Source organism: Galleria mellonella, unplaced genomic scaffold, assembly GCF_026898425.1.
Source record: "Galleria mellonella isolate WM207_F2 unplaced genomic scaffold, CSIRO_AGI_GalMel_v1 utg173, whole genome shotgun sequence".
NCBI classification, from domain to species: Eukaryota; Metazoa; Arthropoda; class Insecta; order Lepidoptera; family Pyralidae; genus Galleria; species Galleria mellonella.
Genome location: NW_026442016.1, coordinates 7,448,867 through 7,463,440, shown reverse-complemented (window position 1 = coordinate 7,463,440; position 14,574 = coordinate 7,448,867). Strand labels below are relative to the sequence as shown.

General features: G+C 37.0%; 2 protein-coding genes across 3 annotated transcripts in view; one reads left to right on the top strand and one right to left on the bottom strand.

The window, feature by feature from the left end:
* LOC113515495 (all trans-polyprenyl-diphosphate synthase PDSS1) overlaps window positions 1–2,820 on the bottom strand; it is a 62,298-nt gene extending 59,478 nt beyond the window's left edge. The window contains exon 1 of the mRNA XM_026899722.3: window positions 2,575–2,820. Coding sequence (XP_026755523.2) covers window positions 2,575–2,811 — 237 coding nt within the window. The 5' untranslated portion in view covers window positions 2,812–2,820. The remainder of the gene's footprint in view (window positions 1–2,574) is intronic.
* Window positions 2,821–5,583: 2,763 nt separating this feature from the next.
* On the top strand, window positions 5,584–10,060 carry LOC113515500 (39S ribosomal protein L32, mitochondrial). 2 transcript variants are annotated; one of them, XM_052893263.1, is made up of 4 exons: window positions 5,584–5,717; window positions 6,769–7,008; window positions 8,812–8,939; window positions 9,866–10,060. In XM_052893263.1, exons 2-4 carry the CDS (start codon window positions 6,936–6,938, stop codon window positions 10,001–10,003), a joined length of 339 nt encoding a protein of 112 aa, XP_052749223.1. In that variant the 5' UTR covers window positions 5,584–5,717; window positions 6,769–6,935; the 3' UTR covers window positions 10,004–10,060. The 2 variants fall into 2 exon arrangements, with proteins under 2 accessions (XP_052749223.1, XP_026755530.2); XM_026899729.3 differs by lacking the exon at window positions 5,584–5,717 and adding an exon at window positions 5,759–5,996.
* Window positions 10,061–14,574: the final 4,514 nt, after the last annotated feature.

Here is a 14,574-nt window from a genome sequence, read left to right as displayed (position 1 = left end):
ACACTCCTTGGAGAAGTTACTTGCTCAGTTTTGGAGATATTAAAATTTCAACGAATCATCACACAACTTTCACTATTAGTGGACACTGTATGTACCTACATTCTTACTTTCCTACTTGTATGAATCAAATTATACTTGAGGAATCGATAAAGTAAAAGACAGTGCTTTGCATCATTATCAGTTTCTTTCTTAAAATTTAGGAATGTCAGTTTCATTTAGGCACCTGCTAGGACAAATACATTTAAGTACTAATTAAATAAGTAGGTAGGTGGGGAGATACTTGCCTACTAATTAATTATTAAATAATTATTTATATAACATTTTCATTTTTTGACAATGTTTATATATGCATGTACATACAACAGGAATTTTATGAACTTACTATTTTTCCCGTATGTGTTCCCGTTGTATATGTATATAGACATAATTATAAAATTAGTCATACTTATCAAGATTCACGATAGCCATTCCAGCTAGTTTCCGAAACCACTCAACAGATTTCAATGAAACATTGTCCTGTCTATTGCCGCCGTGTGATCCCGATATGCATACAATAGGCCATCCCTTTCTTTCCCGTGGGTATCGTAAGAATCGACTAAAGGACGACGCGTGATGGGTAGCAATGTCCCTCTTAAAATATCTCTAAAAGCCGAACTGCGGTTGCTAACCCGCCTGTCAAGCCTGGCAACTACTGGCCAAACTCCACTTATGGGGAAAGTTTATGTTCAGAAGTGGACAGTTAATGGCTGAAATAATAATAAAAAAAATTGTCCCGTCCAATTTGTCCTTTGTTTGTTCGAACTTAAAAAATAGAATAGTTTTTATATAAGAAAGAAATGCACCCGGTAAGTGGCGGTAGGTAGCATGACAACGTTTGCCGGGTCAACTTTGTATACTAATATCATAAAGAAAGATTTGATTGTTTATTTGTTTAAAACCCAAAACTACTCAACCGATTTTATTCCTTCTTTCACCTACAGGTGAAGCTTGTCAACGGGTAACATAGGCTATATATTTTCGAAAATTCTATCTACGCGTGCGAAGTCGAGTCAGATCGATAATTACTAATAAAATACGATCTACATTCGTAGATAGATGAAAGTTTTGTTTTTTAATTTCAATTATCCTACTTTAGTAAGTTTTCCTCGAAAATAATAACGTGAATAAAGACAACAGTAGAGTAAATTCAAAGAAATCAGCTAGTAATGAGTTGCGATTGAAGAAGCAAATGAAATATTAATGCGAAAAATAATTGTTGCTTAGAAAGTTTTGTGCTAGTCGATGAGATTGGACATTGCATGCTCGCACGCTGCTCGAGAAAGCACGACGCGCGGTGCGGACTTGTTGCTGTCGAGTCCTACTCTCGGGTTCACATCATATAGGTAATTGTGTTGAGACCTACTCTCATATTTATAACACAAACTCTTTCACGTTAAGAATTGGTATGGGTCAGTAAAATACCTACGTAAAATAGTTACATATGCAACCTTCACAAAAACTGACACTAGCTTCGGTCAGTGGATACTCTTATTCGCTTAAATAAATAAAAAATAACCGGAAAATAGTCCAAGACATAATTCTTGTATCACGGGACTTTGCCCACTACTTAAGTAATGATCCATCTGTGTAGTGAATTTATTAATAACAATAATTATATTATTAATTTATTTATTATATTCTATATAAAATTAAAACCCCTTTAAACTTAATTCCCTTAAAAAAATTTACATTTATTATACGTACATAATTTATTTATAATAGCCATAAATTAAACAAGTATATTTATTTTTTGTTTTAATAAAAATGAAAATAAACAGTGATATTTGAACAGCAATAGGACTAGGTAACTTCTAACGACTCTAATTTGTCGTAGCCTTCAATATAAGAGTACTAGTACCTATGTTATTAAGTACCTACAAACGATTTCGTTCAATTTATACTTCGCGCCTATCTGGTAAGTACATTGTACATAATCTGTATAAGAGCTATGCACTTTTAAGTAAAGGGTCAATAATTAAAAATTAAGGACCTATTTCGTATTTTCCAAGTAGAAGACAGGAATAAGGCGGGTAAAAAAGTAGGGTACTTATAAAAAAATTAGGACTTTTAGCATCAAATCAAAACAACAAGTGTACCTTAAGACAACATCGCCTTGTTTAAAGAAAGTAAAAGTTATGAATACCTACATAACTACAGTGAAAATCATTGAACAAACTCAAGAAACCAGCGGCGAGTGTGAAGCGACCCACTGTCCACGACCTCAGGGAGATTTCACTTTTATCACTAACAATAAATATTCCTAATTTAACTTCAATTCCATATAATTTATAATTTTAAAACTGTAAATTACTATATTCTTGTTTGTCCCATTCAGTAAAGTCTACATTTCTCTAATCAGCTGACGTGAATGAGGTTACCGTCATGCTTGGTGTTATGTAAAAAGACCTTCTTAAGAATCAATGTACATTTTAACTTGTGTTTAGTTATATATTGAAAATTACAAATTCTGAATTGTTATATATATTTTTTGTTTTCATAAACGACATGTAAAAATATTTAAAATTGATATCTAACCTGATATGTCTTTCCAAATATTCGCAATGCTGATGGTCCAGGAGGTTTGAGTTTCACAAATACAGTCTGTCTTCGAACTTTATGTCCGAATTGACACAGTAACTTATCTTGAACACGAGCACAGAGCCTACTCGAACTTAAACACGCCATAGTTACAAGTGCAACGAAACGCTTGAGGACATGAACTACATTACACACATAAAACACAGACGTTCGCCTTTTCCTCCCCACTTTCATACAGCTGATTGTCAACCGCCATTTTAAAGTGTTGCTAGTTTACGCAACATACTTTACCAATTTTACTATAGTCTTACATTTCTTCCCTATTTTCGGGAGAATGACTTCCTATAAATTCACTAATAATGTGCATTACTTCGTGACGATTATGTTAAAAATCTGTTTATTTTCACACAGCTTTTAAGAGCGTTCCAGAAATTTCAATCTTAGGAACCTTAATAACTTCAGCTTCCAAAAGTGCGGCAACGTCGTAATTATCTGTCAATTTTCAAAAACTATTTAACATGGATTTTGTAGTGCCTACTACACAATGTTTTTGGTTGCTTAATTGAAAATTGCTCTGTTAGCGAACAAAAATAAATAGAACACGTTTCATAACACTCTATCTCTAAAATATTTACTCCTACTTTATATTTTGCTTTGGAATCTTTCAAAAATTTTTTTACGAATTAAATCTAAAGTTTCGGTGAGTACTGAAGAACATCTTTACATGATCAACATTTTAGTTCGGAGTTAGAATATATTTTTAATGTGATCAGTGCTGCCAGATTTGGCGATTTTTGCGTTTTAAGCTATTTTGAAGGGTATCGGATAACCGAAATTGCAATTGGCGTCAAGTGGCCTTTAAGCTATTTCGAAAAAAATCAGTAACTTTAAAAAACATTTATAGTCAAATTATGATAATGCAATTTTTATGTAGCTTTAATAGAACCTCAGCAGAAAAGATAACAAGCTGTGAATTATCAAATTGTCTTTATTCTTTTCTCTCATTTAATATCTATAAAACATATAAAATTCATAGGAAGCGCATGCATATAGTGCATGACGTATCGTTTTTGTAGCATGGTTTCGAATTTGTAAGTAAAGTTTTACCTTACAAAACCAAATCTTTTCTTATCTGACTTAACTTTTTTCTAGGGTTCTATGTGAATAATAAATTTAGACTTAATACAAAGAAACACTTAATTTATTTAAGTATAAACTCTGTCTCTCTTTTACTCACAATTTTTCAAAACGTAACAAGTCACAGGTACATTTTACGAACTTAACATTTAGTAAATATATACATATAGATATACATCTAATTTCTCATTTTTTAATGGATGATAATGAAATTGTACTGTATGAACCGGGCCCGGGGGAACTAAATGGACCGTGCTCACAGCAGAATCGTTTGGTGCCCATTCCAGAATGCGAACGTAGCTTCATAAACACGTCTATAAGTGTAGATACACATACATATTTTTTAAGAAGCTCCCCCCCCCCTCCAGAAAACGATCTTAAATACGCCAATGATAATCTCGCCTGTGCCATTAATATATACTGGCGGTGACACCACTTAAAGATGATGAAATGAGGATGAAATCAAGTCAGTTGACCTATCGTAATGAATTCGTCGAGAAATAATGTTTTCTAGTACTACTGCTAATATTGGTGCCACTATACTCCTTTCTGTTTAATTAATGTGAAAGTTTGTAATAAGGGATAAATGGATGTTTGTTACTCTTTTATGCTAAAACTACTGAACAAATTTAAATGAAATTTAATATATGGGTAAGTTATATTCTAACTTAGCAGGTAGGATACTTTACACACAGATTCACACGGACAGAGTCGCGGAATATAATAGTTACTAATAATCCATTCTTCCCTTCGAATTTTTGACATTAAAAATATCAGTGTTTGACTGTTAAGCACTTAAAGCATTGTGTACATCTGTGATCCAGCGGCGAAGTGCGACTTTATGAGTTTGTCCATCTGTCTGTTATAATGCTGTGTCTTAACAACTATTAATGATATTCAAATTAATTTTTTAATAGTTTTAAATAATATTGGTCGACAGACATTACAGATGAACATTTTTATTTTCTTTGTAACGGGGTCCAAATTGATTTAAAAAAATTTAAAATGGTCCATTCCGTTCCAGTGAGATATGAAATAAAAGAATTTTATTTGCTGCTACTAAAACTGATTTTTATGGTTCTGTATCAATGTACCAAAAAAATTTATGTTATTTTACTTGTCCACCTATCCTAGTAATTTATCCCAGCAACTAACACTACTATTTATTTGAAAATGTGCATAGTTTTAGATCACGAGGATCTAAATGCACAATTTTAAAAATATCTTTTAATTATTTTTATACCATGTATTTTTAGATTTTTGACAAAAAGAAATAATATGCCTTTTTTTTTACAACACAGGGGGCAAACGAGCATGCGGCTCACCCGATGGTAACTGACTACCGCCGCTCATCTCTATCTCCGAAGTATATTAAACAAAATTTCTAAAATAATTACAAAGTATATGTGAATAATATAACAAAATAAAACGATATATTTAACTAGCACAGGTTTTGATAAACCTCCAAAAGCAAACTTCATTTTCAGCATGTATTTTTTTTATATTTGTTACCTCATAACACTGCCAGAGGTAAACCGATTTGGATTTTTTTTATATAAAATAATATTCTTATAAATTGGTCTCTAGAAATTTTATCAAATTTGGTTTTATTTTGATACAGTTGAAGTCAGTTTTTTTATAAATATGTTACGTTATATAAGGTTTACGTTATATTCCTTGGGCGATTATACCCTATATTGCATTTAAGTAGGCGACTATAAATTCCTTGGGGTAATTTTTTAGCATTTTCCGATCCACTTTAATTGGCAATACTAATAATTTTTTTATGCATTTTACGCTGATTCCAGTGCTGTAGAAACCATTAAAAAATTCACTTACTAATTCTCATCATAGTCAGTTTTGTATAACTTCCATACTAGCTTATAATGTATGGATTTAGTCAGAAAACATCTTGCCAACGTTTAGTTAAACGATGAAATGACAACAGTGTCAACTAGTGGAAATAGGCACAAACAAGAAAAAAGAGGATTTTGTTCAGATTGGTGAGATATTCCTGACCAAATCGTTTTACGTGGCTTGTATGAAGTGCGGTCTCTTTTCCTGTCGTTATATACTTTTTTGATCATAGTCTGATCCTGATATAGCGCTTTATCGAGTTCAACTTAATAATTCAGTTATTTCTCATTTCCATTTTCTTTAAATATAGAATTACGCAAGAGATTAACGAATAATGATCAATCTTCGTATCTATAATTTTATAAAAATACTAAAAAATGTTGAACGCATTATTTTTCAAAATATGTTCGGAGGTCCTCCAAAAGGTAAAAGTAATATTAGCCATAAGTATTGCAATACACCAAAGTAATGCAGCTATCATGCTTGGAACATTAGTTTTTAAAATAGAACACATTTAATGGTTATGTTTTTTTTTACAACTTTGCAAACAAGTCGACAGCCCACATGATAGAAAATATTAACCACCCCCTGTCGACATGAACAGTACCATGTTTATAACATAGTACACGACATAGGCGACATGCCCATTATACTCTTCATGCGTTGTCATTCCCGAGGACTAAGGTGTTATGCCTCTATATCTTATAATTAGTAAGGTACCTAAACTTACTAAATTAAATGGAACTTTAGTTAAAAAAAGAATATATACTTAGCTGATAATAAATAGTTTTAATGATTTAAAAGATTTCTTAAACAAAAATGTTCATTGAATATCTTTAATAATTTTGTATGCTATCACATTGTTAGCTAAATACAAAAGTTCTTTCAGTAATGTAACATCTTTGACTATATTGTGTCTAAGCTAATAAAGATAATTATTATTATAATTTTGTTGTTATATCCCACCATAAAAACCGAAACATACCTATGTACAGCTGCTTTACGGCAGAAACAATTGAGACAGCTAACTAAGTAAATGACTTCTGTGTAGTCTGCCTTTGGTATAATTTTCTGCATTTATTTTAATCAAGATGAAGTGAAAATTTGGCAATTTTTCTATATATTTGCTAACTTTAAATTTGATATTTAATAATAGATTTAAGTTATTATTTCTAAACACATAGGTATATCTTACAGAACTTGCCTTAGCTTATGTCAATGATAAAAGAACACCAGAACATGTAAAAAAACTATCAATTAGAGATATTATTGGAGATGGCATATTATTAGCTGTCCCTAAATTCCGAAGAACAGTGGAAAAAAGATGGAAAAGAAAGTATGGGTCACCTGAATATGTATGGAAAATGCTGGTGCCAAAAAATAACATTAAAGTTTGTTCTGAATGTGGACATCATCATGAGAGTGGAAGACTTTGTGGTAAATATATTTCTAATATATTATTTAAGTAAATTTTGACCATATCACACTACTAACTTTTTAATTCAATACATTTGACCATATACAGAATTTGTTCTCCATTTGAGTTTTTAAGGAAATATCAGTAGTAGTGCAGCAGTAGTCAGAGACGGTTAATTTTATAGCTTTCTTATAGCATAGTGATTTGAGAATACTCATTGCAAAAAAATTACATAATATGTACACTTTCCTTTTTTCATATCTATTTTAAAATAATACTTCTCAGTGTTTGTCTTACTTTTGACTTGAAGACTAATTGCCTTATCCATTAAACTAAAACATTTTACAAATCTGTTTTACTTGTAGTCTTTTATTACTTTCTTTCAAATTAAGAAATGAATTATAAAAGAAAAATATAGAATATAAATTTTTTTTTTTTTATATTATTTCATTTAAAATTTTTTGTTTGGTATAATATCAAATCTATAGTTTTAGTAATTTTTTTGACCTAATTGGTCATCATAATTGAATTGTCTGTCTGACAGGAAGGACATGATGTTAACAAAATGCTTAAGCAGCACCTTATTTAACAGCAAATAGCCACTTGTCAAAGGATAAATTGTTGTATTTGTTTAAGTTCAATATCTAATCATTAATGTGTACTTGTTTGTGTCTAACATTAATGAAGACCTAATAATTCACACATTTTTAATACTTTAGGTTTTGGTGGGGTGTACCATATTATCTGAAACAATCTATATTCATGCTGAGTGCTGTGTAGAGTAGGAAAAAAGACCTTAAGTACTGAGAACCATGTTAATGGGTCCTTATACATATGATTTCTGGAGTCTATTTAACTCCTGCCTTAGTTATATATATTATTTTGGCCTCCTGATAAATCTATTTTGTCGATCACTTGTAACAATCCTCTACCAATTTCTATATAATTCTGGCATTCCATTGAACCATTTCCATTCTTTATACTGATTTTCTATAGCTTTCCTTATTTCATTTATTGTCTTCATTCTAAACATTATTTTTTTAGATTATAATTTCTTTCAATAAACTTTACTCTGCATCATATATATCCTATCTGTGAAATTGAATTTAAATAGGAATAGTTATAAATAGCTAAAGGTTTATTTACTTAAGACAAACAGATAGCTATTACAATATGTAATTACACATTTAAATAATAATTTAACAGCCACTCAAGTTTACACAAATGTAAATACAAGTAAAATGAACACAAAATTAATGCTATTGAAAACTACAGCAACTTTTTAATAACAAAGCTCAGATGTTAACAAAGCCATCTGCAACATATTATTTGAGAATAACACCTAGATATAAACTACTAAAAAAAAGTAAAGTTTGAAAATAAATTTAAATTAAACATAAAAGAAACAAAATTAAAACTTCTAATTCTTTATTAAAGAAAAAAATAAATAAAAAATTATATAAAAAAGAAAGCCCTGACAACAAACAAAAAATGTTAGTTTGGACATATGCCATTTTTTGTTTTAGCTTAAATCAACTCCATAAGTACACAATTTGGTAATATACATTTTATATATGAGGAGTCCAATGAGTTTTATTATCAAAAGTCTTAAGTAAAATCCTCTATGTTTTTTCAACATTTAACTAGTATCAATATAGTTACAAAATAAAGGAAAAGGAATAATATCTGAATGATTCATGTTTCTAAACAGAAACGTTAATTTTTCTTTCATAACATTTGTTGAGTAATAATATTTAGTAACTACTAGATGTTTTTAAATTATAGTCATATATCTAGAAAACTGACTTTTGAATATTTTCCAGGAAATTGTTATAAAAAAGTGGAGATGGAAACTAATGAAATCAAAGAAAAAATTCAAGAAAAATTAGCAAAAACTCCTATTGACAAAGATGTTATAGTGCTGTATGAGGGAGAAAATTTGCCAGATCAAGTGAGTATCCACTAATTTAGGCACCATGTATACAGCACCTGGCCCAAGTGAGACTGTCATGTTCACACATCAGGGAAAATGGTGTTATTATCTTATATAAACATATGCATACATAAAATATTTTATGGATCTCAGCTATCCATTGTTTGAATGTTTCGTGGAAAAAGACCATATTGTCAACTACTATCATGCTCATTAACGGATGCTAGTTATAGGGACTACTGTACGCCATTGTGATAATAATTTTTAATAATTTTATTATTATACAGAATGTTAATAAATGAACCCATTCATTGAATTTTTTATATATATTTTAAATTGATTTAAAAGATTTTCTAATTCATTAGTTTAATTTTTAGTTTTGAGTTAAAAGGATAAAAAAAAATATTTAGATTTTAATGTTTCTTTTAGTTGTAATGGTTTATCCAAAACTATTTAATAATCCTTTCACCTATAGAAACCGAGTAAGAGGCTAATATATTATCTAAAAAAAATTAAATCCCTATGAAAATTTCAATAATGTAACCCAACATGTTTCAAAAATTTGCCTACAAAACTACCTATTAATTACTACTGAATGTATTTTATTATTATAACGCACTCTATAAAAACTATTGATAATATATAAAATAATTAATAATGTACTACATGTTTATAGTACTTATCACTGTCCACAAAAATATCCGCGATATATCTGACTAATAAAATTAAATTATCCTACTTAATAATTTTATAATCTAGATCGATTTCGAATCAGACTTTCTTTAGAAGTTACGATGGATATAAAAATGCTAAAAGTAAGAAAAATATCGCGATGTCAGTGAACAGCCTTACACTTAATATATTCTGTTGGCCTAAGTACCTATTTTAAATACTAATTTATCTTTATATTTATCTTATATATATAATATTGTTGTCATTTACAGCCTAATGAATTTTGGAAGGGTAAAAGGATAATAGAGATGAAGAAAGAAAGACCACAATGGTTCAGTAGGAATCTGTTACAAAAATCAACTCAGCAGCCATCTACCTCCACTGATGTAAAGCCAACGGATCTGGCTTAATTGTCACTAGAAAAAGTGTAGATAAAATATAAAGTGAATTATATACTTATTAGTTAACACATGTTTTATTATTTCTACCTAGATACAACGATACAGGGTTTTATTTTAATAGAAATTATGTCATTCAGGAGAAAACATGTGTCTTTATACATACATATAACAATGAATACTAAATTAATAAGGAATGTGATTAAAACCAGAGACTGTACAAAAGTCGTTTGCTTGGATACCTCTGTCCCCAACATTGCTAGCAATGGGATTCTCAGTCTCTATTACTAACAATCTCCCCTGAAGCAGTTGTATTTACATGGCTGTGTTTCGGTTTGAAAGGTGGGATATGGCAGTGAATTTACTGGGTACAGAGGAATAACACCTGAGTCCTCAAGAATGGCAATGCATTGCGTGTGTCATGGACGAAATAGTATATTATGTCCATGGTACTGTTCATGTCTATAGGCGACGGTTACCACTTTGCAGGTGGGCTGGTAGCTTGTTTGCCATTTTTACACACTTTTAATTATTATTATTAATCTATACTTAAAAATAATTTTTACTTAACCTTAACTGCTAAGTTTGGGACAATTGCACTCGAAATTCAATTAATTGCTGTTGTTCGCGACATTATTTGTATATATGTAATCGTAATTTATAGTTGTTAAGTCCCTAGTTAATCGTTTCTGTATTCTGTTATTTTATATAGATTTTACATAGATTTAAGATAGTGTAAGTTAAATAAAGTATTTCTTTGTGTGTTGTCATTATTACCTACGAATAGAAATAGAAATTGTAACAATAAATAGAATTAAGAAATTGTAAATTGCAATAAATAAACGCTATAGAGTACCGATCTGAAGAGACACGCGTCTCGTTCTTTCTCGCCCCGTCCCGCTCGCGCAGATTCGCTAACGCGAGTTGGAAACGTTATCATGCGAGCGGGCGGGTATAAAGATAGGCCGCCTCTCGTCGAGCGGCATTCGCTTCCGGGCAGCGACACACTACACTCGAGAAGAAATAGGACAAGAAGAAAAAATACTCTCTTCAGACGGTACCGGAGGCTTCAGAATAGTAATCCCTGTGTTTCACTCCAGCCTGAACCAACGCCCCTACAGTCCACGCTCACCGAACGGCAGTCCACACCGTTCATCGTGGTCCTTCGAGAAGCCGGATTGCTGGAGGAACACCGTTGGTACATCGAGAAGCCGGATCGCTGGAGGAAGACCATTCTGAAGCCGGATCGCTGAAATGCCGACTACGAGAAACATGAAGTCGTCGCAACAAAAAGTCGCCGTCACCGAAGCCACAACGTCCGCCGCCACGTCGACTACGGCCGCCGGAACGCTGTCCGTCGCTGCCACGCCGTCCGTTGCTGCCACCACGTCGTCTGCGGCTGTCAGAATGCCTTCTGTCGCTGCCACGTCGTCTACCGCTGCCACCACATCGACTACGAACACGTCCGGCGATACGACGACCACAGGAGCCACGGAGACTACCGAAGCCACAGGAACGACAGAGGAGACAGCAAGGAAGAAGGAACCGAAGCACGGCACGGCACGCACGGTTCGCACCACGGCCTCGCAGAAGAAGAAGGCTCTGGCCAAGGCACGGGAGGAGCTACTTCGAAAGGAGGTGGAATTGGCCGCCGCACGTGTCGCCGCCCTGGAAGCCGAATCAGAGGACGACGAGGAAGTAGAAGACGACGACGCTACCGTCAGAAGAGAACGAACGTCGGATTGGGTTCGTCGAAGCACGCTGGCACTCACAATGGAGCCGCATGTACCAGAGATAGAAGAAGTCACCGGCAAGCGTCAGGGGTTCGTCCCATCGAGACCCGTTGAAGAGGATTCGAGAGCGCCGCCGCCACAGCCGAGCAGCGACGCACTTCACCGGGACCACGCACGCCACGTTGACCCACATGCCGCGATTCCTACGATAGCAGCAGCGATGCAGTCGATGAAGAAAGAAGAACCGGTGCTGAAGGTGGGCATCGATTGTAATGAGTTTGCGATCGCCATGCAGATGGCCGCTCGCAACATACTGCCCTCCACAGCGTCAAGAGTCACCGAGTTGCCAGTCTTCAATGGATCGTCGAGCGAGTGGTTACCATGGAAGATGGCCTATGAAGAGAGCGCAAGTCAACTCACAGAACAAGAGAACCTAGCAAGACTGCGCAGAAGTTTGAAGGGGGCCGCAAAGGACGCGGCACGCTCCCTATTCGTCGGGTCTACGACCGCAGAAGAAGTAATGAAGATGTTAGCCGCGAGGTTCGGCCGCCCTGGAGCACTCGTCACAGCCGAACTGAACAAACTCCGCGCGCTACCACGACTCTCGGACAACGCAAGAGACGTCTGCCTCTTCGCAAGCAAGGTGCAGAACGTCGTCGCCACGATACGAGCGCTGAACAAGAGTCACTACCTCTACAACGAAGAAATAGTGAGAAACGTCACAGAGAAGATGCCGTCGGTACTACGCTTCAAGTACTACGATTTCGCCAACGACCAACCGGAGGGACAACCGGACCTCATAACACTCTCTCAGTTCCTGCAAAGGACCGCCGCACGATGTGGAAACTTCGCCCCCGCCGAGGAGATACCGTCCGAAGACCGGCGGGAGTCCGCTCCTAGGAAGACGGCGAAGACATACACGACGCAGGAGAAACCCGCTACACCACCGTGCCCGATGTGTCGACGAGAGGGACACGCTCCATCGGACTGCAAGACGATGAAGGAAGCAGACACATCGGCGAGATGGGAGCTAGCGAAGACTCATAGGCTGTGTTTCCGTTGCCTCAAAGTGAGAAGATTTCGCCACGCCTGCAAGAGCAAGAGATGTGGAGTAGATGAGTGCACGCAGACTCATCACCCTCTGCTGCACACCACGCGACAACAGCCGGAGAATGAAGTAACAACACACGTCGTCGAGGACAAGTCCGCCGCAGTCACCGCATCGGCAAGGGAAAACGACAAGATCGCGTTCCTGAAGATCCTGCCGATACGAATCACCGGTCCCACGGGAACGTGCGACACCTACGCGCTACTGGACGACGGGTCGACTTGCACCATCATCGAGACGACGGTGGCGGAGCGAATCGGTGCTACGGGTCCCCCCGCACCATTCTACATGGAAGGTGTGGCCGGGGCACGGATCAACGCAGCTCAATCGACGCGTGTTCACTTCAAGATCCGCGGGCGGAATTCACAAGAATACACAGTGGGGGCACGGACGATGGACAGACTGCAGTTATCACCGCAGTCGGTACCGCGCAGCGTCATCAAGGGCTGTCCACATCTGCGGGACATAGAGAGGGAATTGGTCTACGAAGAGGGCAAACCGACGGTACTGTTGGGGCAAGACAACTGGCACCTACTGCTGGCCCACGAAGTCAGAAGAGGATCCGACACGCAGCCGGTCGCATCACTCACCGACCTGGGATGGGTACTGCACGGTACGAGTCGCGGCAGGACAAGACAGCAGGTGCACAGAATCAGCCACATAGTGACGACACATGAAGAGGAACAATCGATGGAAGAAATGATGAAGCAACATTTCGCGCTCGAATCGCTGGGAATCGCACCGAAGAGGTCTTACAATGAAGAGGAACGTCGCGCCCTACGCATTTTAGAAGAGAAAACTCGTCCGTTACCGGCGGGAGGATACGAGACGGGGTTACTATGGAAGAAGGACGACCCTGTGCCGCCGGACAACTACGAATCGGCAATGCGACGTCTCCAACTGGTCGAAAGGAAACTCGACAAGAATGAAGAAATTAAGAAGAGGTATGAACAACAAATGGACACGCTACTCAAGAACGGGTATGCTGAAGTCGCCCCGCCACGGAGTTCCCAACGGGTGTGGTACCTGCCACACTTCGCCGTCATCAACCCGCAGAAACCGGGGAAACTGCGGATCGTACACGACGCAGCAGCCAAGACGAAGGGCATCAGTTTGAACGACATGCTGCTGCCGGGCCCCGACTTACTTCAATCGCTACCGGGGGTCCTCATGCGGTTCCGGCAACGACGGGTGGCAGTCACGGCGGACATAAAGGACATGTTCATGCGGGTCACCATACGGGAAGAAGATAGGGACATGCAACGGTTCCTGTGGCGAGGAGATCGACGAGAGGGTCCACCTGTGGAATATAGGATGAAGAGTGTCATATTCGGCGCAACATCGTCACCGTGTACAGCGATCTACGTCAAGAACAAGAACGCAGAACAGTACAAGGAAGAGTTCCCGGAGGCAGCAACGGCGGTGGTCATGAACCACTACGTCGACGACTACCTCGCCAGCTTCGACACGGAAGAGCAAGCCGTACGCGTCTCAAGACAGGTCGCACAGATCCACGGTCGAGCCAACTACTATCTCCAACGGTGGGCGTCGAACTCGCATCAAGTGCGCGCCGCGTTCTCCGACACCGGCGGGGACAGCGTGGTACAACTCGACGCGGAGAAGATACTGGGGATGGTATGGCGACCTTCTGAAGACACCTTAGGCTTCAACTTCAACGGACACAAGCTTCCGCCACAGATAGCCAGCGGGGAACAGACGCCGACGAAGAGGGAAGCGCAATC